This window comes from Symphalangus syndactylus, chromosome 5 (assembly GCF_028878055.3).
Source record: "Symphalangus syndactylus isolate Jambi chromosome 5, NHGRI_mSymSyn1-v2.1_pri, whole genome shotgun sequence".
NCBI classification, from domain to species: domain Eukaryota; kingdom Metazoa; phylum Chordata; class Mammalia; order Primates; family Hylobatidae; genus Symphalangus; species Symphalangus syndactylus.
In genome coordinates this window covers 23,525,263-23,551,839 of record NC_072427.2, presented here as the reverse complement: position 1 = coordinate 23,551,839, position 26,577 = coordinate 23,525,263, and the positions used below count along the sequence as shown (strand labels likewise).

At 41.6% G+C, this 26,577-nt stretch overlaps 2 protein-coding genes across 8 annotated transcripts in view; one reads left to right on the top strand and one right to left on the bottom strand.

Annotated features, from left to right (window-relative positions):
• EFL1 (elongation factor like GTPase 1) overlaps positions 1-26,577 on the bottom strand; it is a 169,933-nt gene that overhangs the window by 138,218 nt on the left and 5,138 nt on the right. The window lies entirely within an intron of this gene.
• Positions 17-26,242, top strand: SAXO2 (stabilizer of axonemal microtubules 2). Of its 7 annotated transcripts, none has more exons than XM_063640147.1 (5): positions 39-147; positions 590-653; positions 2,788-2,967; positions 9,413-9,612; positions 23,435-26,242. In XM_063640147.1, exons 3-5 carry the CDS (start codon positions 2,876-2,878, stop codon positions 24,376-24,378), a joined length of 1,236 nt encoding a protein of 411 aa, XP_063496217.1. In that variant the 5' UTR covers positions 39-147; positions 590-653; positions 2,788-2,875; the 3' UTR covers positions 24,379-26,242. The 7 variants fall into 7 exon arrangements, with proteins under 7 accessions (XP_055133425.1, XP_055133426.1, XP_063496217.1 ...); XM_063640146.1 differs by lacking the exon at positions 590-653 and adding an exon at positions 354-443 and having other exon boundaries at positions 63-147; XM_063640144.1 differs by lacking the exon at positions 39-147 and adding an exon at positions 312-443.

Below are 26,577 nucleotides of genomic sequence, written 5' to 3'. Positions count from 1 at the left end.
GAGTGTGTCACCAGGCATCCCTCTGTTGCGTTGACTAGGGCGGGCGCTGTGGGAGTGGAGAAGCCGCAAGTGCTGAGGCGCGGTGGAGGAAAGCATGGGAGCCAAGAATATGAGGAGCTGGTGTCTGTGTCAGATTTGTAGCTGCGGGTAAGAAACGGCTGGTGTAGCGGCGGGCCGCGGCTTGGGAGCCGACCTAGGGCCTAGGTGCACGGAGCCGGCTCCTCGGGAAGCCTGAGAGTGGCCGTACCCCGCAGATAAAGGGACAAGGGCGCAGCGACTTCCGCACTTATCCCGCCCCACGAATACTCGCTCCGCACCCGCCGGCTACCCAGGGGTAAAACGTTTGTTCGTAGCCCCTGAGACTCCCAATCAAGGATGCAAAGTAAAATGCCACCTGGGCCAGGTAAATAATATATGTGAAGCCGCGACGGGATATAAGACTGGTGAGTAGTGGGATGTGATCCGACTGGGAGAGTGCATTTCCACCCGATCATCCCCCACCACAAAGATGAGAAAGAACAGCGCCCAAGGCCCTGAGTCTGCAACCCATACCACATTTTCTTTCATCTGCACCTTTCTATCCTCCCAGCCAGACCATATTCCCATTCCCATCCAGGCAGCAGTTCTTTGGGATCCTCCTGACTGAAAAGGCAGTAAGTAGTCCCCACCCTGAAATCTAGAATCCAACTGTGAGTCCTGCCTAACAACCTTCCATCACCTGTAAACACAGCCCTCTCCTTCCTCAGCTTCACTATTGACCCAGGGATTAGATCATTATTTGCTAAGTAAATATGAACGTTGTCAATCCCTGGTGTATTTGTAATCTCCTTCAAAGAAAACACCTGCATGTTGATGGAAAGCAGTTTTTTTGATAGTCTCATAATAAACACAGTTCATAATTATTTATAGATTAAAATATCAACAAATTAACTTTGGGTGTATGAATCCGCAGACTGGTGTGCAGGAGAAAATTTTTACTTTTTTCCTAATTTATATTCAACGCCAAGTTCCTTTCTCATTCAACTGTTAGGAAATTCAGTCTTCATTATGTTGAGGGCCACCCTTGGAATGGTGTGATTTTACTTCTTGTTTGTTTGTTTTTGGCTGTGGTTGTTAGTTTTGTCTTTTTAAGGGTTTATTTTTATTTTTGATAATGCAATAAATACACAAGAGGTATCATAAAAATCTAAGCAAAAATATCTATAATATTCTAGAATGCCTTCATAATTCTATCTTCCACATACAACGAATGTTCTTTAAGACTTGTTTTACATATGCATTGATTTTTTTTTTTTTTTTTTTTTTTTTTTCTTTTTGAGACAGAGTCTCACTCTCTTGCCAGGCTGTAGTGCAGTGGTGCAATCTCGGCCTGCTGCAATCTTGGCTCACTGCAATCTCTGCCTCCCGGGTTCAAGCAATTCTCCTGCCTCAGCCTCTCGAGTAGCTGGGATTACAGGCTTGCGCCACCACACCCAGCTAATTTTTGTATTTTTAGTAGAGACAGGGTTTCACCATGTTGTCTTCCATCTCCTGACCTCATGATCCGCCTGCCTCGGCCTCCCAAAGTGCTGGGATTAGAGGTGTGAGCCACTGCGCCTGGCCTGCATTGATTTTTTTTTTTTTTTTTAACAAAAAGAGTATTCTGAGCATACTATTCTACAATCTCACCATCTTCCAATGATCATGCATAAAAACCACCCTCATTCTCTTAAATAACTGTATACTATTAGCTTATATGATATATTGGTCAAGGTTCTTAGTTATGGATAACATAATCTCCTCTGGTTAGTTGAGGCAAAAAGGAATTTATTAAGGAGTATATATATGTTCACTTGGAAGAACTTAAGAAATCATTTTCAAAATAAGCTTCCACAAAAATTTTACCACAGACGAGGACTGACAAGGGAGCCACTGCCTCTGCCATCATCAGAAAATTGCAACAGAGCTGTAGACTCCAGAATCACTGGTCTCTTCCAAGGTCCAGAAGCTGCCAAGTTAGGAAACCAGCTTGCAAATCAAGATGCCACCTAACAATTTCTAGCTCCAATCTGTTGTTGCCTCTATTACATTCCGTGCAAGCAAAATAAATGTTGTGCCTTGACTCTCTCCTTATGTAGCTGTGTTCTGAATCAAAGTATCATGTGAATACACGTAGTAGGTGAAACGTAAATTGTATGTGGAACCTTTCTGCAAGAGCATGGGAAATTCCCTATTAGCTTTTCAGCTTCTATAGCGTAACAAGACACTAAATTGTTATGACACTTCATTGCTGTGCTTCCACCACATACGGATAGACCATTATTTATTGATTGTTTTTGTAAACACTATTACAGAGGAAACAGTTTTTGAGGTTTTGTTTTTGCTTTTGTTTTTTTGAGACGGAGTCTTGTTCTGTCACCCAGGCTGGAGTGCAGTGGCAGGATCTTGGCTCACTGCAAGCTCTGCCTCCCAGGTTCACGCCATTTCCCTGCCTCAGCCTCCTGAGCTGCTGGGACTACAGGGTACCCGCCACCATGCCCGGCTAATTTTTTTTGCATTTTTAATAGAGACAAGGTTTCACCGTGTTAGTCAGGATGGTCTCGATCTCCTGACTTTGTGATCCACCTGCCTCAGCCTCCCAAAGTGCTGAGATTACAGGCATGAGCCATCGCGCCCGGTCCAGTTTTTGGTTATTTAATAAAGCTCTAGAATTTAGAAATTGTGAGTTTATTAGAGGTCTCTGATTAAAATGCAGCTATAACACAAAATGTTTTTTAAGGTTAATCTTTCAGTTTATTTTTTGCACAGGCGACATCATTGTCCACGTGGAACCACGAGGATTTATGAAAATTCTGGGGTGTTTTGCCCTACAACTGAATATTTGGAAAAATATCCTATGTATGACAATGTTCTTCCACCTCAGAGTCTTAAACCCAAGCAAGAAATTCGAGCATGCCGTGGGAAAATGGAAGGAATAACTACATTTAAGTAAATATTTAGTAACTGTTTGCTTTACTTATTTTTCTCTCAACTCTTCCGGTGTCAATAAAGTTTTCTAGCTATTTAAATTGAACTGTTTAGTTTATTTAAGTTGAACCAATCTCATAGTCAAGAGACTAGTTAAGTCACAACTTGAAAAAAAAAACAGAAAAATGAGAATTAAGTTAGGTTGACAAAGTGTGAGAAGAAAAAAGCGTTATAAAAAGTTCTATTGTTTTTTTAACTTCCTAAAATATCTCATATTTATCTACTTTCCACTGTCACCACCACCTAGGGCAGGGTGTCTAATCTTTTGGCTTCCCTGGGCCACATTGGAAGAAGATTGTCTTGGGCCACACATAAAATACAGTAACACCAACCATAGCTGATGAGCTAAACAAACAAACAAAAAAAATCACAAAAAATCTCATAATGTTTTAAGAAAGTTTACGAATTTGTGTTGGGCCTCATTCAAAGCCGTCCTGGGCCGCATGCAGCCCATAGGCCGCAGGTTGGACAAGCCTGACCTAGAGGAATGCAGTCTCTTTCTAAGTATAATATCTGAATCTACTCTAGTTTTTGCAGTTTGATCTGTTTTCAATACTTCAGCCTGCCCAAATAATTTTAAAATGCAAACCAAACCCTATCACTTCTCTGCTTAAGATACTCTTAAACTTTCCCATTATGTTTAAACCAGAATCCTTACCAAAATCATGTAGAGGCATGCTTTGCTCACTATTTACTTCTCTAATTCATTTTCACTGTAGCGTCCTTTTCACTCTTTTATGCTCCATTCCATGGACCATTTTTCATTTCCTTGAAAGTGCCAGGTTTCCCTTGTCTCAGAGTCTTCCAAGATACTATTTTCCCTACCTGCAATTTGCCTTCCCTCTCCTAGCTAATGCTCATTCAATCTGTAGATCTCAACTAAATTACCACTTGAAAAAGGCTTCTCTGACACTTCATCCAGTTTTCACATTAGGTAAAATTCTTCTATGTAAACTCCCAAAGCTCCTTCCTGTTATTTATCATTAGATTAGTTTCAGTGTTTCATGAAAGCAGAAACTAAGTCTATTGTTATCTTAGCATTCTATTTTTAGAAAACGAATACAATGCCTACTAGCACATAGTAGGTACTCAATATTTGTTCCGTGGGTGATGAACAAAAATCCTCTTAAGTCTATACTTTTCATTTGGACTGACCTTTTTGATCTCTCTGTATTTTTGTCAGTTAGGTGGATTAAGTATTATATTTACTCATTATTTTATTTACACTGTTAATGTGTATACTATATTCAAGGTACAATCTTGGTTTTAAGTATAAAAATGTCAATAAGTTTGTGAACCCCAAATATCTGAGATAGGTCTCAGTTAATTTAGAAAGTTTATTTTGCCAAGGTTGAGGGCACATGCTGGTGACACAGCCTCAGGATGTCCCAATAATATGTGCCCAAGGTGGTCAGAGCACAGTTTGGTTTTATACATTTTAGGGAGACACACATCAGTCAACATATATGTAAGATGAATATTGGTTCGTTCTGGAAAGGCGGGACAACTCGAAGCTGGGAGGGAGCTTGCAGGTCATAGGTAGATAAGAGACAAATGGTTGTATTCTTTTGAGTTTCTGATGAGCCTCTCCAAAGGAAGCAATCAGATATGCATTTATCTCAGTGAGCAGAGGGGTGACTTTGAATAGAATGGGAGACAGGTTTGCCCTAAGCATTTCCCAGCTTGACTTTTCCCCTTAGCTTAGTGATTTTGGGACTCCAAGATTTATCTTCCTTTCACAAGTTGAAGTTCCTGCTTTCAAGGAACTCAGACATCATATTTCTATAATTTAGAGTTTTAAAAATGCTCTGTAATAACTTTAGATTTTGGTGTTATTTTCATTTCAGATGCAGCTCATTCTTACATAGCAAAGGTGGAGACTTTCAAACTTTTAGTCTAATATTTATATTTTTAACATTTCAGGCATTCCTTGCAGTAATAATATTTTGGTGACTCTAGTTACTTGTGTAGGTGTATGGCTCTTCCACAGATGGAAGATTTTACTTAGTCCTCAGATTTTGGTATGCAGTAGTGCAATCTAGAATTGTTAAAACTGCAGACTCCAGAGCTCCATCTAAAAGAGCCAGGAGATAATAGAATGGGTCTCAGGAAACTGCATTTTTAACCAGCATTGCTGTTGATTCTGTTGCCACTGATTCAGTGCAGTAGGTCAGCAACTGGACTGCTCACTGAAGATGACATGGGACATAAAACAGAGATCTTTGCTTTACTGTTGTTTATAGTCTTGTAGGAAAGTCCAGAAATAAAAATATCAGATAAATAAGTAAGATAATTATGGATTATGATAAATGCGATGAAGAAATTGAATAACTGATTGAGATTGATTAAATGGGAATGGTTGTTCTTTTTTCTTCACTTTAATTTATTAATATTTCTTTCTTGATGCCTTAATGGTTCATATTAGAGATTTGAAATAAATTTTACAATATTTGTGTTTATTGAAACAAAGATTTTGCTTTTAACCAGTTCTAAGTGTAGAAATTGAGAAAATTTAACCTGCCATATCTTTCTTTTAAAAGGCAGTTGCTTTCCAATTCTGGATTTCCCCTGTTGACTTATTTAAGTAAGCCTTAATAATTAAAAAAAAAAAAAAAAAAAAAACAAGAAATGTCCCAAAGGTCCAAATATGCCAATAAAACTAAAATATTCATTTCTTAAAGTGTCATCTCTTCACTTAGTAAGACATTGGATCTTTTCTTTATATTTTCACTGGGAAACTAGCAGTATTTCTAAGAGTCATAATCTAGGAGCTTGAAACTCTTGCTTGACTCTCTCATGTTGACTGTGTTGACTGGGCAGTAGAAAGTGGATTTATCTGTACAAACAAGCATTCTGTACCTTTGTATAGTACAGGACATGACTGTGTAAAGAGGTGTCTGAACTTGTAAAAGATTTTGGATCCTTTATAGCAGTACAGTTGTAGCTCGCTTAGATGACTGCCAGAGTTGGCAGGAAGCCTGCCCTCAAGGAGTAGGATTCTAGACACATCAAATATTTCAGGATATATCAGATGAATAAGACTGCATTCACCCTCTATACTCCTCCATAGGAAGCGGCTTTGGGTTTGGAGGTATACTTTCTAACACTTGTCTAACCAGAGAAACTGAGAGTTCTGAGCTTATTCTTTGCATTTCCCTTCCTGATTCTCTCACTTCCTGACTGCATTTTAGCCTATCCCCCTCTAGTTTGTATTTGGGAAGAGCAAAGAACAACTCAGATGTCTTGACAAGCAGAGGTATGTGATTTCTACTACTCTTCATTAAATAAAAAATTATTAAGCATTTATTAAGCATCAAGCACTATACTAGTCACCTGGGATACAGTGGTGACCAAATGCAGTCATGATCTCTGTGCTGACAGATATTACAATCTATTAGAAATGGCATGCCGGGCGCGGTGGCTCACGCCTGTAATCCCAGCACTTTGGGAGGCCGAGGCTGGCGGATCACGAGGTCAGGAGATCGAGACCATCCTGGCTAACACGGTGAAACCCCGTCTCTACTAAACATACAAAAAATTAGCCGGGCGAGGTGGCAGGCGCCTGTAGTCCCAGCTACGCGGGAGGCTGAGGCAGGAGAATGGCGGAACCCCGGGGGGCGGAGCCTGCAGTGACCCAAGATCGTGCCACTGCACTCCAGCCTGGGTGAAAGAGCAAGACTCCGTCTCAGAAAAAAAAAAAAAAAGAAATGGCAATCAAAACATTACTCAAAATAACTCTAACATTGCAACAGTGATAAAATCTATGAAGGACAGGCACAGATACCTTGACAAGCAGAAAAAGAGTTTGACTTTATCAGGGGAATGAGAAAAATGAGTCAAAACCTGAAGGATGTTAAATTAACTAGATTAAGAGGGGGAAGGAAATGCATTCCAAGTAGAGAGAGAGAGAGTAGCTTGTAGCAGGAAGGAGCATGGAAAGGAGAAAATTCTCAAAGGCCAGGTGGAGCAGAGAAAGCAAGAGGAAGCACAGTGAGAGTTTAGGCTAGTGAAGAAGGCCAGGCAGAGCCTTTAAACCATGTTCAGTGTGGTCTATGTCCTTACAGTAATAAGAAGCCATGAAGGTTTTTTTGTTTTATTTTTTTGGTGGAGAGTGGAGGGTGGACTTGGGGAGGAAGAAAGGTAAGGAAGAGGCTAGGGAGATGAGGGCAAGAATGACTTGATCAGATTTACATGGGAAAGAATTACTTCAAGTGCCATGTGGAGAAAAGATTGGAGGGAGAACTAGAGTAGATGTGGGTAAATGAGTTTCGAAAGTTATTTTATTTTTTTTTTTTTTTGAGACGAAGTCTTGCTCTTTCGCCCAGGCTGGAGTGCAGTGGCGCAATCTCGGCTCACTGCAAGCTCCGCCTCCCGGGTTCACGCCATTCTCCTGCCTCAGCCTCTCCGAGTAGCTGGGACTACAGGCGCCCGCCACCACGCCCGGCTAATTTTTTGTATTTTTTAGTAGAGACGGGGTTTCACCGTGGTCTCGATCTCCTGACCTTGTGATCCGCCCGCCTCGGCCTCCCAAAGTGCTGGGATTACAAGCGTGAGCCACCGCGCCGGGCCCGAAAGTTATTAAAGTGATTCAAATGAGCTGTTGCAAAAACTTTGCATATTGTGGTGGCAGATGTGGAGAAAAGTGGTTAGATTTGAGAGAGATTTATGAGGCAAAATTGACAGTAGTTGATGATGGACTAGATAGGGGAGAGAATTGAGGTATAAAGGGTGAGTCCTAGATTTCTGACTATGCGTCTGAAACGATGGTGATAGTGTTCACTTAAATAGAGAACACACAAAAAGGACCGCATTTATTGAGGGGAAATAGCGAGTTGATTTGGGACATACTAAGTTGAGTTACCATTGAATAATCCAAGAGACCATCGTAGATACTGGTATGGAGCTCTGAGAAGAGGTCTAAGCTGAGATGTAAATTTGAGAGTTATTTCGATCTAGGTAGTGATCTAAGCTGTGGGAGTAGGAGAGTTATCCTCAGGAGTGAACAGTGGATGAGAAGAAGAATGTGTAGGTAGGTCCAAGTCTTGAGAAACGCTAACATGTATTTAATGACCAGGTAGAGGTAGATGAAGCTGCATAGGAGACTGGAAAGAAATAATCAGGAAGTCAGGAAGAGAAAGTTTCCTAGAAACAGACAGTGTTGACAATAATGTCAGTCACTGTTGGAGAGGTCAAGTAAGATGAGGACTAAAAATGTTCGATTAATTTAATCACACGGAAGACACTGTGAACCTTAGAGCTGTATTAGGGAAGTGGCAGTGCTGGAAACCAGATTGAAATGGATTGGAGCGGGTGAGAAAGCAGTTAATTAGTCTAAGAAGTTATGTTGTGAATAGAAGAATTCGGTGAGGGTTTTGGGTTTCTTTGGGGAACTTACAGACATACGCAGCAAATATTGGTTAATACAAGATAGTTTAATCACAAAATGAGTCATGTGTCAATAGAGTCCAGAAGAAAAAAGCAATCCGTGAAGTCTTGGGGTAGTAATAGTAGTGGCTACCATATTGATCTTACTTTGTACCAAGCAGTCTTCAAAGCACGTGTGTATATCCTTAAAACAACTCTGTGAGATAGAAGATATTATTGTTCCATTTTATATATAAAGAAACTGGGGCATAAACAGGTTAATGAAGTTATCCAAGGTCCTGCAGCTAGTAAATGACAGAGCCAGGATTTGGACCTAGGCGGTCTGATCAGTCTAAGTTTGTGGTCTCCTCCATTCCTCAGTTTTTACCTCAGTGTCTCAGTACTGCCTCTGTCACATAATGTTATATAGTGCCCAGGCTGGCTGCATTACCATCTGGCATCCATCCATGACAAGGACTTCTGGGAGATCCAAAGATGAGGAACACTTACATCTATAATCTGAATGTGATTTATGTCTAAAGACCAGAGTTACTAATCATTTAACAATAAGCGAGAAAATAGCATGAATTCAAAAAGAAGAAAGTATGCCAAAATAGTTTGCTGGAGACTTTAAGTAAGATGAATAAGGACTTGGACAGAGTGGACTCGGGGGAATATATTTTTTAAACTTTTCAGGTTTAGTAAATTGTACCTGAAATTTCCTTCCAGGTTAGAAAAAAAATCAATTACTTGAGGATATTATTTACTGAAGATCCAGTTAACTGAGATCTATTGTAATGATGTTTTAAAAACGAGGATTTTTGATATATTTACTTTTCTCAAGATATTTAGCCACTGGATAGGACCTTATAAGAAATTCAGTTACTTCTTTCAAGTAGTTTATCAACTATTACCATTTTAATATCTTCTCAGACTTTTCCAGTAAAAAAAAAAAAATAAGCCTTGACATTTTCCATACTTCATTGAAATAATTAGAAATAAAAGAGCTTGTGAGGCTATGTTTCAAATTTATATATTTCAGGTCGGATTATTGTCCTTATGAAATAGTTAAACAGCCTCGCCATGTGCCAGAAGAATATAAACCAAAACAAGGGAAGATTGATCTTGGTACTACCTACAAACGGGATTTTAATTGGTACAAAGTGCAGCCTGTGGCGATAGTCCGGCCTTTGGAGAGACAAGTTAAAAAAGGAACGTTGGACACTGTCCCAACCTATAAAGGTAACTTGCCATTTCATAAATGAAGGAGCCAAAAAACTGAAACTCACTTCCAGCTTTAACATCTAATATCAGATTATAACTTTGGTGTGCTGCCAAACTTAGCCTCCATGGCTTAGGAAAGAACATTTCTCTCTTTGGCAAAATAGTATTGCATAGTAACAAAAGAAAATAGGCCATTTGTCTGATTGAGAGGTAAAAGACCCACATTCCCATCCAAATTCGTCTACTTTATTAGTTTTCTGTCTCAAAACATGAAAAACAAAGGATGCCATTAAACAAGCATTATGTCACATTTGTCACTTCATGTCACATTTAGTTGGCATTGTTCTTGTCTTCCCATCCTAGAAAAAGTTGAAACTCTACCAAGAGTATTGTGATCTTTGAGGTCAAATAAATAGCAATGCTTTTCTCCATTCAAGTCCTGAACCAAACTATAAAGCAAAACAGTTGCCAGATGGAGAAGCAAAATGCTGCTTTTACACTGATAAAGGACAAAGTAGAGAATGAACCTTTGACAGTAGTTGATGATGGACTAGATAGGGGAGAGAATTGAGGTATAAAGGGTGAGTCCTAGATTTCTGACTATGCGTCTGAAACGATGGGATAGTGTTCACTTAGATAGAGAACACACAAAAAGGACCGCAGGCGGTCCTGATACTGCACCTCAGAATTAGATAAGCTTATCTACCCCATGATAGACAGTGCTAGACTACCACATAGGAGTCCTGTTCCTCTGGGAATTCCGGGATGGTGGAAGGGTGAGAATACTTTCCCTTTGCAGGCAACTGACTTAGAGGAGTACAAGTTGGGCCATGTATGTTTTTCCTTCCAAAAACCTGTTTTTTTGTTGTTGTTTTTTTTGTTTTTTTTTGCAACAGAGTCTCGTTCTGTCACCCAGGCTGGAGTGCAGTGGTGTGATCTTGGCCCACTGCAACCTCCACCTCCTGGGTTAAAGCAATTCTCCCACCTCAGCCTCCAAAGTAGCTGGGATTACAGGTGCACATCACCACATCCAGCAAATTTTTTGTATTTTTAGTAAAGATGGGGTTTCACCGTGTTGGCCAGGCTGGTCACGAACTCCTGACCTCAAGTGATCCACACACCTCAGCCTCCCAAAGTGCTAAGATCAAAGGCATGAGCCACGCGTGGCCCAAAAACCTGATTTTAAAATACTCTAGTACTTTTGAGGAATGGGGTCTTTGTTTTTTAAACATAGGTTTTTTTTTTTTTTTTTTTTTTCAAGATGGAGTCCCACTCTGTTGCCCAGGCTGGAGTACAGTGGCTCAGTCTTGGCTCACTGCAACCTCTGTCTCCTGGGTTGAAGCAAGTCTCCTGCCTCAGCCTCCTGAGTAGGTGGGATTACAGGCACCCACCATCATGCCTGGCTAATTTTTGTACTTTTAGTAGAGATGGGGTTTCACCATGTTGGCCAGGCTGGTCTTGAACTCCTGACCTCAAGTGATGCACCCACCTCAGCCTCTCAAAGTGCTGGGATTACAGGTGTGAGCCACTGCACCTGGCCTAAAAATAGGCTATTTTAGGCCTATTTTGATTTTGATTTATGATAGTAGATATTACTTTTATATATTTTTATTAATAATGCAATTACATATATAGGATTACATTTTTCCATTGGTTATGTAAAATAGCTGAATGGATATGTCCTAATATAAAACACTTTTGTAAGAGTGATACCATCAATAATCAAAGTAATGATTCATACTTTATTTAGGTAATAGTTAAATGCCTATTTTATCTTTAAATTTCACGCCTACCCATTCAACGAGTAAGTAAAGTGCAGGATATCAATATACTTTCATCTATCAGCCTACCCATTAGGGAGGTCAAGAAAATGTTTTTTCTGTTTTTTAAATCTTTGAGCACATAACATACTACACAAAGAACAAATTGCGAAGACTATGTGAATGGTGAAGAAGTGTATTATAATTAAATGTAGCATAGAGTAATTGCTGATATATAGATTGATATGCGCAGGAGAAAATATACCGTGCCAAATTTGGCATAAATAATAATTGATGAAAATGAATTTGTTCTTTTTTTGTTTGTTTTTTGAGATTGAGTCTTGCTCTGTCACCCAGGCTAGAGTGTAGTGGTACCATCTCAGCTTACTGCAACCTCCGCCTCCCAGGTTCAAGTAATTCTCCTGCCTCAGCCTCCTGAGTAGCTAGGATTACAGGTGTGCACCACACGCCTGGCTAATTTTTGCATTTTTAGTAGAGGCAGGGTTTCACCACGTTGGTCAGGCTGGTCTCGAACTCCTGACCTTGTGATTCGCCCACCTTGGCCTCCCAAAGTGCTGGGATTACAGGCATGAGCCACTGTATTTGGTCTCTTATACAATCACAGTAAGATTTTCTTTTTTTCTACAAGATCCATAAGAAAAATACCAGTAATACCATTGTCCCCTGATGCTGGGAACATGTACACACAATACACGCACACACTTATACCAACACTACTAGCTTTCCATGACCTGGGTTTCCTGTAGATTCTGATACTTCCACTCCTATGGTTATAGTTCAAGGATAAGGAATTTTGAGTTCCTCTGGCATTCTCACTACTGATCTTTCTTAGTCAGCAAAGGTGATATTTTGTATTTCAGGTTTTCAGGCATGAGACAACAAAAACACTAAGAGCCAAGGTTGTACTTCCACACTCTGTATGATTGTGCTGCAGGTTTTGTAGATAACCTATTTAAAAACAATTCTACAGCTGAGGAGAAGTCACAATGGGAAGATACTCTCACTGTCCTCCTTTGGGAGGCCAACGCGGGTGAATCACAAGGTCAGGAGTTTGAGACCAGCCTGGCCAACATGGCGAAACCCCATCTCTACTAAAAATACAAAAATTAACTGGGCATGATGGTGGGTGCCTGTAATCCCAGCTACTCAGGAGGCTGAGGCAGGAGAATCTCTTGAACCCAGGAGGTGGAGTTGCAGTGAGCCAAGATTGCACCACTGCACTCCAGCCTGGGCAACAGTGCATGACTCTGTCTCAAAAAAAAAAAAAAAAAAAAGTATTTGAAATAAATAAAAATAGAGACACAAGATACCAAAACTTCTGGGATGTGGCAAAAGCAGGGTTAAGAGGAAAGTTTATAATGCTAAATGCCTACATCAAAAAGATAGAAATATCTCAAATTAACAACCTAACCTTGCAACCAAAAGTACTAGCAAAATAAGAACAAACTAAACCCAAAGCTAGCAGAAGAAATAATTAAAATCAGAGCAGAACTGAATGAAATTGAGACCCTCAAAACCATGCAAAGGATCAATGAAGCAAAAAGTACATTTTTTGAAAAGATAAACAAGATTGATAGACCACTAGCCAGATTAACAAAAAAAGACATTCAAATAAGCACAATCAAAAATTACAGAAGTGACATCACAATTGATCCCACAGAAATACAAAAGATCCTCAGAGAATATTATGAACTTCTCTATGTACACAAATTAGAAAGTCTAGAGGAAATGGATAAATTCGGAAACACAAATTCTCAAGATTGAACCAGGAAGAAACAGAAATCCTGAACAGAACAGATCAATAACAAGTAAGGAAATTGAATCAGTAGTAAGAAACCTATCAACCAAAAAAAAAAAAAAAAAAAATGGCCTGGACCAAATGGGTTCACAGCTGAATCCTACCAGACATAGAAAGAACAGCTGGTACCAATCCTAGTGAAAGTATTCCAAAAAGTTGAGGAAGAAGGACTCCTCCCTGACTCATTCTATGAAACTAGTATGATCCTGATAACCAAAATCTGACAAAAACACAAAAAGAAAAAGAAAGCTACAGACCATTGTCCCTGAACACAGATGCAAAAATCCTCAAAAAATACTAGCACACCAAATCCAGCAGCACATCAAAAAGTTAATTCACCACAGTCAAGTGGGTTTTGTTCCTGGTATGCAAGGATGGTCCAACATATGCAAATCAATAGATGTGATTCACCACATAAACAGAGTTAAAAACAAAAATCATATGATCATCTCAGTAGATACAGAAAAAGCATTTGATAAAATCCAAAATCCCATCATGATAAAAACTCTCAACAACTAGGCATTGAAGGAACATAACTCAATAAGAGCCATCTATGACAAACCCACAGCCAACATCATACTGAATGGACAAAAAACTGGAAGCATTCCCTTTGAGAACTGGAAGAAGACAAGGATGCCCACTCTTATCACTCATATTTAACATAGTATTGGAAGTGCTAGCCAGAGCAATCAAGCAAGAGAAAGAAAAGGCATCCAAATAGGAAAAGAGGAAGTTGAATTATGTCTCTTTGCTGACAATGTAATTTATACCTGGGAAACCCTAAAGATTCTCCCAAAGGACTCCTGGACCTAATAAATGACTTCAGCAGAGTCTCAGCATACAAAATCAATGCACAAAAATCAGTAGCATTTCTATACACCAATAATCTTCAAGCTGAGAATCAAATCAAGAACACAATCCCATTTACAATAGCCACACACACTCACAGTACCTGGGCATACATCTAACGAAGGAGGTGAAAGGTCTCTACATGGAGAAGGAAACCATAGACTACACAAATGGAAAAGCATTCTATGATCATGGATAGGAAGATTCAATATCATTAAAATGTCATACTACACAAAGCAATCTGCACATTACCAATATCATTTTTTTGCAGAATTAGAGAAAAACTATTCTAAAATTTATATGGAACCCAAAAGAGCCTGAATAGCCAAGGCAATCCTAAACAAAAAGAATGAAGCCAGAGGCATTACATCTCCTGACTCCAAACTATACTACAAAGCTACAGTAACCAAAACAGCATGGTACTGGTACAAAAATAGACACATAGACCAATGGAACAGAATGGAGACCCCTGAAATTAAGCCAGACACCTAGAACCACCTGATTGTCAACAAAATTGGCAAAAATAAACAATGGGGAAATTGTTTATCCCTATTCCATAAATGATGCTGGAAAAACTGGCTAACCATATGCAGAAGGATGAAACCATATGCAGAAGGTGTGAGAGGATCTAGAATTTTAAAGCCAGCAAATCTGAGAATTGTATATCTAGTAAAAATAGCCTTTAAAAATTAAAGCAAATTAAAAATGTTTTCAGACAAAAAAAGAAAAAGCCGAGATACCTTCTACAAAAAGCATTAAAGGAAATTCTTCAGTTAAATGGAAACTTACTCCAGATAGAAGCATGAAATGCAGGAAGGGATGAAGCACACAGAAAGGGTACATATGTGGGTAAATATAAAAGAATATTGACAACTTAAAGTCAAAATTACTATATTATGTTTTTGCACAAATAGAAAAGTAAATTACGTTAGAACAGTAGTACAAAAGGCAAGAGGATTTAAATAGAATTAAATTGCTGCCTTCCTTCCTTCCTTCCTTCCTTCCTTCCTTCCTTCCTTCCTTCCTTCCTTCCTTCCTTCCTTCCTTCCTTTCTTTCTTTCTTTCTTTCTTTCTTTCTTTCTTTCTTTCTTTCCCTCTCTGGCCCAGGCTACAGTCTACTCGGCTTGCTGCTGCCCGCGCCGCGGACTGCCTGGGACTGCCGGCGCACGCCACCGCTGCCTGCCTTTTCGCCTTTGGATGCAGGCACGCGTTCGCCATCTTGGCCACGCTGGTCGCCAGCTCCTGGCGCCGAGTGCTCTGCCCGCCTCAGCCTCCCGAGGTACTGGAACTGCAGACGGAGTCTCGCTCACCCAGTGCTCGGTGTTGCCCGGGCTGAAGGGCGGTGGCGTGGTCTGGCCTCGCGGCAGCCTCTACCCCCCGGCCGCCTGCCTTGGCCTGCCAGGGTGCTGGGATTGCAGCCCCTGCCCGGCCGCCGCCCCATCTGGAAGGTGAGGAGCACCTCTGCCCGGCCGCCCCGTCTGGGAGGTGAGGAGCACCTCTGCCCGGCCACCCACCGTCTGGGAAGTGAGGAGCGCCTCTGCCCGGCCGCCCCGTCTGGGAAGTGAGGAGCGCCTCTGCCCGGCCGCCCCGTCTGGGAAGTGAGGAGCGCCTCTGCCCGGCCACCCACCGTCTGGGAAGTGAGGAGCGCCTCTGCCCGGCCACCCACCGTCAGGGAAGTGAGGAGCGCCTCTGCCCGGCCACCCACCGTCTGGGAAGTGAGGAGCGCCTCTGCCCGGCCACCCACCGTCTGGGAAGTGAGGAGCGCCTCTGCCCGGCCACCCACCGTCTGGGAAGTGAGGAGCGCCTCTGCCCGGCCACCCACCGTCTGGGAAGTGAGGAGCGCCTCTGCCCGGCCACCCACCGTCTGGGAAGTGAGGAGCGCCTCTGCCCGGCCACCCACCGTCTGGGAAGTGAGGAGCGCCTCTGCCCGGCCGCCCCGTCTGGGAAGTGAGGAGCGCCTCTGCCCGGCCACCCACCGTCTGGGAAGTGAGGAACGCCTCTGCCCGGCCACCCATCGTCTGGGAAGTGAGGAGCGCCTCTGCCCGGCCGCCCCGTCCGGGAAGAAGTGAGGAGCGCCTCTGCCCGGCCGCCCCGCCCGGGAAGAAGTGAGGAGCGCCTCTGCCCGGCCGCCCCGCCCGGGAAGAAGTGAGGAGCGCCTCTGCCCGGCCGCCCCGTCCGGGAAGAAGTGAGGAGCGCCTCTGCCCGGCCGCCCCGTCCGGGAAGAAGTGAGGAGCGCCTCTGCCCGGCCGCCCCCGTCCGGGAAGAAGTGAGGAGCGCCTCTGCCCGGCCACCCATCGCCTGGGAAGTGAGGAGCGCCTCTGCCCGGCCACCCACCGTCTGGGAAGTGAGGAGCGCCTCTGCCCGGCCGCCCCGTCTGGGAAGTGAGGAGCGCCTCTGCCCGGCCACCCACCGTCTGGGAAGTGAGGAGCGCCTCTGCCCGGCCACCCACCGTCTGGGAAGTGAGGAGCGCCTCTGCCCGGCCACCCACCGTCTGGGAAGTGAGGAGCGCCTCTGCCCGGCCACCCACCGTCTGGGAAGTGAGGAGCGCCTCTGCCCGGCCACCCACCGTCTGGGAAGTGAGGAGCGCCTCTGCCCGGCCACCCATCGTCAGGGAAGTGAGGAGCGCCTCCGCCCGGCCGCCCTGTCCGGGAAGAAGTGAGGAGCGCCTCTGCCCGGCCGCCCTGTCTGGGAAGTGAGGAGCGCCTCTGCCCGGCCGCCCCGTCCGGGAAGAAATGAGGAGCGCCTCTGCCCGGGCGCCCCATCCGGGAAGAAGTGAGGAGCGCCTCTGCCCGGCCGCCCCATCCGGGAAGAAGTGAGGAGCGCCTCTGCCCGGCCGCCCCATCCGGGAAGAAGTGAGGAGCGCCTCTGCCCGGTCACCCATCGTCTGGGAAGTGAGGAGCGCCTCTGCCCGGCCACCCACCGTCTGGGAAGTGAGGAGCGCCTCTGCCCGGCCGCCCCGTCTGGGAAGTGAGGAGTGCCCCTACCCGGCCGCCCCGTCTGGGAAGTGAGCAGCGCCTCTGCCCGGCCGCCCCGTCCGGGAAGAAGTGAGGAGCGCCTCTGCCCGGCCGCCCCGTCCGGGAAGAAGTGAGGAGCGCCTCTGCCCGGCCGCCCCGTCTGGGAAGTGAGGAGCGCCTCTGCCCGGCCGCCCCGTCCGGGAAGAAATGAGGAGCGCCTCTGCCCGGGCGCCCCATCCGGGAAGAAGTGAGGAGTGCCTCTGCACAGCCACCCATCGTCTGGGAAGTGAGGAGCGCCTCTGCCCGGCCACCCACCGTCTGGGAAGTGAGGAGCGCCTCTGCCCGGCCGCCCCGTCCGGGAAGAAGTGAGGAGCGCCTCTGCCCGGCCGCCCCGTCCGGGAAGAAGTGAGGAGCGCCTCTGCCCGGCCGCCCCGTCCGGGAAGAGGTGAGGAGCGCCTCTGCCCGGCCGCCCCGTCTGGGAGGTGAGGAGCGCCTCTGCCCGGCCACCCATCGTCTGGGAGGTGAGGAGCGCCTCTGCCCGGCCACCCATTGTCTGGGAGGTGAGGAGCGCCTCTGCCAGGCCACCCATCGTCTGGGAGGTGAGGAGCGCCTCTGCCCGGCCACCCATCATCTGGAAAGTGAGGAGCGCCTCTGCCCGGCTGCCCCATCTGGGAAGTGAGGAGTGCCTCTGCCCGGACACCCATCGTCTGGGAAGTGAGGAGCGCCTCTGCCCGGCCACCCATCGTCTGGGAAGTGAGGAGCGCCTCTGCCTGGCCACCTATCGTCTGGGAAGAAGTGAGGAGCGTCTCTGCCTGGCCGCCCCGTGTCTGGGTAGAAGTGAGGAGCTCCTCTGCCTGGCCGCTCCGTCTGGGAGGTCTACCACGGAGGCCAGAAGCAATGTGGGGGCTGGACGTGGTGGCTCACGCCTGTGGTCCCGGCACTCTAGGGGGCGAGGCGGGTTGATCACTTCGGACTAGGAGCTCGGGACCAGTCTGGCCAACTTGGCGAAACATGAAGAATACAACAGACAAACCAACCAACCAACTCAATGACAACAAAACAGGTCTACCCTGGAGTCATACTCTAATTTTTTCTATTTTCCTCCCTTTCTGATCCTTTATCCCACTTTCTTTTTCTTCCTCTTCCTTCTCCCTCTTCTTTGTCAAATAGAGGATTGAGTTATTATCACTGATCCATATAAAGTCCCTCTCTCATTTATTTTAACTCCCACCCCCATTTCTATTCCCCGACTTCCCATGTGCAACCTTCCTAATATGTTTGATACGCATCTTTTTGTTTGTATGTATTTTTAGAAAATGTTTATTGTTTTTGTATGCAAAAATTAATAAAAAAAAAAAAAAATAAATAAATAAATAAATTGCTTACAGGTTCTTCGGTGCTAGAAGTGGTAAAAATATCCATTTAAGTCTGAGCCAGAAAAATCTCATAATAAGTCAAAAATTCATTTTTATTTTTAAAATATAGAAAGTTAAAGTAGTAAAGTGGAATAATACAAATGCCATTTATTAATACAAAAGAAGGCAAGAAATAAGGGGTATGGGAACAAAGAAGGGAAAAATCAAAAGCAAATAGCAATACAGTCAACTTAAGCCCAGCTAGATCATTACATTAAGTGTAAATGAACAAAATATTGTGATTAAAATTCAAAGATTGATTTTTCACACATTAAAAAGATATTATTTTAAAAATATGCCAATAATTTACAACATACATAAAATGGATAAATTGTTTGAAAAATACAATTTGCCAAAAGTAACTCAAGAAGAAATAAAAAGTCAAAATAGCCCTATATCTATAAAGGAAATTGAATTTGTAGAATTGAAGGTGTCATTTTAAACCTCACCATAAAGAAATCCAGAATATTCAGATTCTCTGTAGGATGCAGAAGGCCAGAAAGATTATGTTCCCAGCGTAACAATAAGAAAAAGCCAAATAATCTATAAAATCATAAATGTTTATGAATCCTTTAGAAAGCTGAGATCACAGGTTAACCAATTAGCCTGACATTTGAGGAGAAACAACTTCCACCCAGTTGAGACATGAGGCAAGCCGTGTTTCACCCAAAGCAGGGCATGGAATGAAGACTAGCTGTTACACAAGTGAATAAAATACTTCATTACATCTTTAATTGCTGAAGACTTGAGCATTAGCTACTGCGAGAGTATAGAAGCTCTGAGAACTTCGGACACTAAAGGGAGAGTTCAAAACTACTCATAGACTCTTCCCTATGGATGTTCACTGTGTGATCATCAGAAAGATTGGGAGAAAGGCTGGAGACCACAGAAAGTTTCCTTCGTAGTGCGGGCATGGAGAGAAAAATGGTGGTTGTTGCAAAAGAAAAAAAAAAAAGCAGGAAGCGCCATTTGAATGCCTCTGACCTACAGAGCAAAAGCATTAATCCACTGCAGGAAAGGCACCACTCTGACAACCCCAAGGAATAGGTGAAGATGTATTTCAACTTGATGAAAGATAAAGGAAAAACAACAAGAAGAAGCAAAATAAAACCAAACCTTGAACATGAAGAAAGAACAGGAAACTGTCTTGGGACCAACAATTAGAGACCTACTACATCAAGTGAGGGGGCAGGTGCACTGAGAGAGCCCTGCTTCTGAGGCCCATGGGCACAGGGCCTGCCTAAGATTGAAGCTGGACTGGGACAACAGAGAAACCACCACACACCCACCTTCCATTTCCCAAACACAAGATCCTAAGCTTCAAATATACAAAGCAGCAAAAACTTATAGTACTAACATAAGAAATGTAAAAATATGCATTTGTAGTTGGAGACTTCAACACTGTCTCTAAGTAATCTATAGAACATAGACAGGAAATGAATAAGGATATAAAGACCTGAACAACGCTATCAACAATGTTGTCCAAATTGACATTTGTAAAGCACTTCTGCCAACAATAATAGAATATATATTCTTTTCAAGTGCACATGAAAGCTTCATCCAGATAAACTATATTCAGAGTCATAAAACAAACCTTAACAAATATGAAAGACTTGCAATCATGCATTGTGTGTTTTTGATCATAATAGAATTAGACATCAATAATAGAAAAAAAGTGGAAATTCCCAAATATTTGGAAATTAAACAGCAAAATCCTAAATAATTAATGACTTTAAGCAAAAGTAACAAAAGAGAAAATATTTTGAATTTAATGAAAATGAAAATATAGTACATCAAAATCTGAGAGATGCATCTAAAGCAATGCTTTGTGGAAAATTTATAGCATTTAAGGTTCATATTAGAAAAGAAAGTCTTAAATCAATAGTCTAAACCTTCATTGCATGAAACTAGAAAAATAAGAGCAAATTAAATCCAAAGCAAAGTAGAAGGAAATAAATGAGGATAACAGCAGCAATCAATAAATTTGAAAACAGAAAAATAATAGAGAAAAACAAACCAAAAATTAGTTCTATTAAAAGATAATAAAGTTAATAAACGAAAAGAGGGAAGACACCAATTACAAATATCAAGAATGAAAGAGAATAGCACTACAGACCTTATAGACATTTATTTTACATTGTGGCCTCTTCTTTTTTCTTTTTCTTATTTTTGGCAATTTTATCAGGTTGCCATTCATTCCATATTTGCTTCAAGAAGGAAGACATTAATATTTAGAAGGTAATATCAACAGTATTTGAAAACCACTTGGAAAGGAGAGAAAGAAATGAGGAAGAGAAAGTCAATTAAACAGAACCTTAGCCTGAGATGCCAAATTCATAATAGAAACTTTGTTGATGTGTTATTTTCTGGGGAACGTGAGTCTGAGTGAGATAATTAATTGGGGCATGCTAAGTTTGCATTTATCTGAGGGACATCCAAATAAAGATGTCTAGCAGGCGGATAAATATGTGGGTTGGTGTTCGAAGGGAGGTCTGAAGTAGGGATTCAAGTTTGGGAGTCACCATCTTACAGGTAGTATTAAAATCATGGGAGTAGATTGGTGATACGTAGATTGAAAAAGCTGAGGCCGAGGATGATGTCCCCTGACTTTCTAAAAGTAGTTTCCAATTCCTTGGTACCACAAGACACCACAGGGAGCAGTCCCAAGTACCAGGAAAAAGAACTAGCATAAGCAACTCAAGACTTTTGTCCTCAAAGAAGAACCTAGAACAGCTCACTATATTAAAATGGGGTTGGAGCTGTGTATGCAAATAGTGGGCAAGTGCATGCAGGCACTTCTTGGACTTAAATCTGTTCAAAAGAGAATAAACTTTCTAACCAGATTTTAGTGGCTAGACATAAAAAGTGAGCTGAGGAAACATCTCACAAGGGCAATAGTGGAGCTGCCACATAACCAAACTGTATTGTTAGACATGGACAGCATTGTTTCTTTTCTTCTTTGTTTTTCCATAAGTATCATAAAACACTAAAAACAGATGATAAAGATTATGATGTTTTAAAGACACTGCTAGAATGTTATCAAATATTCCATAACAGATAATAAATATTCCAGGCATATGAGCATAGGCATATGTATAGGGAGAAAATCAATTTTCTGCAATTATGTAGAACTTACATTCATACTATTGTATGCTATCACATCCATCTCTCAGTGTCCAAATTCTTGCTTCCATTTTGAAAACCAAAGCTAGCTTGTTGAGGGAGAAATACTCTCTTCTGTTTCCTCTCTGATAATGAAAATCTTTTTTCTCTTGTGTGGCAGCAAGAATTCTCCTATATGATTCTGTGGAATTATAAACCTTCAATAACATCTGTGATTCCTTTTAGCTAGTGAAAAATAGTGTTATACTTTTATACTGTAGTTTGCAAAGAAGAGAGATTCCCTCGTGGCACCTCAAGAAAAAAAAAAGACTCTGGTAAAGCTTCATGTGAACTGAAAATGGAAAGCTATCAGGTGCCCAGGGAGCTCGAAGGAAGAGCTTTTCCCTTCATCTCTGCAATGAGCTACATGATTTCTCTCACAGCATCTTCACTTCCCTTCACTCATCTGCTCTGATTGCCACTTTACTCACTGGCCACCTCTGCCTAGTTATCATTTCTGTTTCTTTACAGGTCTGTTTTGAATGTAACTTCAGCTTTCCATAGCTCTTCAGCTCTACCTCCTGGCATCCTTTTCAATTCTCCCATTTCTGTCTCACTCATTATTTTCAATTTTAGGTTTACAAGAATAACAATGCTTGATCTAGCTCATCTTTTCTGTCAGTTTGTCTTAAAGGTCTCTGCTAGCCTAAAGGTCACGTATTCTTGAGTCAGGTACACTCTCTCATCCAGACATCAGTAACGTAATCATTTAGTCCAAAACTTGGCCATTTTGGCAGAAATGGATAAGCATTTTTTCTCTTCAAAGAAGATATCCACATAATAAGTTTTCAAGGTTTGACCTTTCCTGTAAATACTGCATACACTTTAGTCCAGATTTTAGTACGTTATCTTGTGTAATAAATTTCTATCTTTTATAAATTAACTTTTGGTATTTAGAAATATGTATTTTGGGGTGAAGTCAATTCTATGGTATTTCCTAGCCTACTATCTTCCTCATGGAGAAATAGAAAACACAAATAATCGTTAGTTGAAATATAAACATTTCAGTTTTAGTGAAGTGTACCATTACCAACTTGTAATGGTGTTACAAGTCATCATTCTGTATACACCAGCGTGACCCAAAATGCTCCACAGTCTAGGTAAACTGCAGGAAGTAAGCTTAAGGTTATTTAACTTCCAAACCCCGGATCTCTGCTCTGATGGTCACTTAAAATTCTACAATTTTAAACACTTCTGAAGGCATTCAGTTAAGGCCTCTGGCCTCTAGATGGCCCTCTATCTTTTGGGAATGCCTTAAAGTCCATTTCATGAGGGAAAGTTGAAGCCAGTAATCTTTCTGGGATAGCACAAGTTACCCTGTATCTTTGCTCAAGGAGTGCTTTCTGTAGGCTTCCTAGCGTATACCAGAATTAAAATTTTCTCCCCTTTGATGAGTCTCTCCAAAGCAAAGAGTAATACGTGTATTACTTTTGCCCACACATGAAGGGCACTTGATTTTATTTCAAGCCCTGGATTTTAGACGTACCTTAGCATTTTGTGAGCTGTAATTAAAATCCCAACCTCTTCCTGGGAATACAACCATAATCTCCTAAACTCTGTCCTCACCTACAACACAGTCCTTTTGGCTTTCAAGAACTATCCACAATCAGGCTCAGATGTGCTTTTCCTTTGTTACGTAATCAGATGAATCTGAAAGTGGAAAGTTATGTGTATTAAAGTGAGGAGATGGGTAGAGGAAGGTGGAAATGAAGAAAAAGAACAAATCTGAAAGGAATCAGAGAAACTGTATTCTGATACTATTGTTTAGATTTCTAAAGGAAATGGAAAGATGTTTGGCAATGAGAGAAGTCAGTTATGATTTTTAGAAGATGGTTGTTTTCTGCAGCATTTAAAACTTTTTGCTTTGTTTTAATTTTCAAGACGATTTTAGAGCTTGGGACCTTCATAAAAGTGAACTTTATAAGCCAGAACAAACTTACCACCCCCCTACTGTGAAATTTGGAAATTCAACTACATTTCAGGATGACTTTGTTCCTCAGGAGATAAAGCCTAGGCAAAGCTTTAAACCCTCCTCTGTGGTCAAACGTTCTACAGCCCCTTTTAATGGTATCACAAGTCATCGCCTTGATTATATACCTCATCAGCTTGAACTCAAGTTTGAAAGGCCAAAAGAAGTTTACAAACCAACTGACCAACGCTTTGAGGATCTCACAACTCACCGGTATGACTTTCAGGGTCTTACTGGTGAAACTGCAAAAATCTGCAGACCTGTACACACCAGAGTGACCCAGAATGCTCGGTTTGAAGGAAGCACTGAATTCCGTGAAAGTTTTCAACCATGGGAAATCCCACCACCTGAGGTCAAGAAAGTACCAGAGTATGTGCCTCCTAAAGGGAGCATGCTGTTAAACAGCTCAAGCCATCTTGACTATGTTCCATATCAGGCCAACCGTGTTGTTCCCATCAGGCCAGTTTCTCAAAAAAGAAGTAACAATTTTCCTTTCCAAGGAAAAAGCACCATGAAAGAAGATTTTCCAGCATGGGAAAGTTGTCGTCAAGGACTTATTAAGAAGCAGCAGCAGATTCCCAACCCATCTGGAAAATTTGATGGTTTGAGCACTTTCAGATCTCACTATGTGCCACATGAATTGATCCCAACAGAGAGTTGCAAACCTTTAAATATTGCTTTTAAGAGTTCTGTTCCATTTGATGATGTAACTATGTACTCTGTAGAGTACACACCAAAAAAACAGGAAATTTGCCCAGCTAGCTATCCCTCTCCTCCAGGTTATATTTTTGAAAATACAAATTCCCAAGGTCATAAATTCTTCCGCAAGATTACTCCCGCAGTGAAGGCCTTCTAATAACCAAAATGTGCTTAAAAGGAAGCTACTAGCAAGTTGTTGTTTTTCCAAGAGAAAACTCAATTTTTATAGTTAAAAAATTTATGCTATAATAAATCATTTTTTATATTTTTAAACCAGAAAATTGGAAAATGTATTATAAGAAATCAGAATCTTAAAACCATTTTGTATTGATATTTTAAAGATTGTTCTTTAATATGCATTTCAGAAGGTTGAATAATATACATTCCCATGTGAACTATTTTAATATTCAACATACTGCTTAGTAGCTTGTCCCCAGTCTATTATCATTTGTAATTCTGTTTATAATTATGGCAATTGTATGGTTATTCACATGCCAGTTGTTATTTATCAAGCACATCAGGATTATCTAGAACAACATTGAAAATGATACATGGATTCCTCTTCCAAGGCAACAGGATTCATTTTACTCAGACTTCCGTGCATCTACATAGCATCCACTGAGTCAAGTTTTGGTTGGTGGTATATAGACTGCTGCACTGCTCCTCACCATGTTCAAGTTAGCAAGAGGCCCTGTGGTGTGGCAAGGAAAGGCTCTGTGTGCTGGGAATCAAAGAACTTGAGTTCAAGTTCTAACTAATAATTATTATTATTTTTAGAGACAGGGTCTCACTGTCACCCGTGCTGGAGTCTAGTGGCATGATCACAGCTTACTGCAGCCTCAGCCTCCTGAGCTCAAGTGATCCTCCTGCCTCAGCCTCCCAAATAGCTGGGACTACAAGGATGTGCCACCACACCTGGCTATTTTTTTAAAATATACTTTGTAGAGACAGGTTCTTGCTATATTGGTCAGGCTGTTCAATATATTGTCCAGGCTGCTATTGAATCCCGCCTTGTCTTCCCAAAGCACTGGGATCACAGGCATGAGCCACTATACCCAGCCTGAGTTCAAGTTCTAATAATATAGATTTCTATTTGTACTACCTTAGACGGTGACTCATATCTCTGAGCCTCAGTGTCTTTATTTGTAAAATGATGTCTGTTCTCAAAAAGAGTTTGTTTTGAGCATTAGACTATATGGTACATTTTAATCCTTAAAGTACAAATGTAGATGGTTGTTTAAAAAAATCGCTCAATCTCTTTTTGTACTTGTTTTCTCCTTTTCAAGTCGGGATAATTACTTACTCAGTCCTCATTTTCTGGCCTGTAGCAAGGATTGTAAAATAACCTAATTTGCTTTGAACTTATGAGTAGTATGTACTTCTGAGAGGAGTCTTGTCCTTTAAAACTTCATGAGCACCTGAGAAATTCTTAACAGAGAATGGAAAGCTTGGAATGGGGTAAATACAGTGGTTTGAATAACAGTATTTGCAGAAAGGAAAAAGTATTATTCGCTAGGGTAGTTTTAGGAAGACTGACAGCTCTGAAGAAATCTTTAGGGTAAATGTAGATAATTTTGCACCTAATTGCCAGGCCAAGTCACTGTTTAGAGGAAGAACCAGCCCCAGCAGGGGGCATAATCGCCTGGTTCACCTCTTCCAGTGTGAAGATAAGTGATAAGGAAAGGAATATGCTAGTAAGTATAGTAGAAACACTCTATTGCATTTATAAATGCTAAAAATTTCCTAATGAATTAAACTCTTATTGAGTGTTTCTTTTTTTAAAAAAATTAAATAATTGCATTATGGGAGAATATGATTTATTTCAGCATAAAGTGAATTTTAGTCTTTTATGGCTTCAGAATTATTTCAAAATATACTTTATTGAAAATCAATATTTGGTTATTTTAATTGTTCAAAAGTAATCTGTTCTTATTTACATTTATTAGTAAAAGTATGGTGTGTGAAACTATATTTATATGCAACATTAATAAAATAAATAAAAGGAATAGATTTTCAAGAAATTATTTTTTTACCTAATTTTTTTTAAGAGAGCATTTTAATAAAGTCCTGTCTAGGTTAACCTATACATAAGTAGATGTTCTTACTTTTTAAATACAAAACAATGTAATCAGAATTAAAAATAAGAGAAAACTACAGCACTCTGTCATCCCGTCCCATATTCCAATGCTGGATATTCAAATCACTCTGTAATTTAATAGGGGTGGTCCCCTCCCTGGACAAAGGTTACCCTTAATAAGACATCTACTAGAGTTTCCAGAGGCAATTTGAAATGGGATAAGGATTGAAGATGAATAATGGTGTTTCCCAATAATCTAACACTCAGTATAACAGGTGT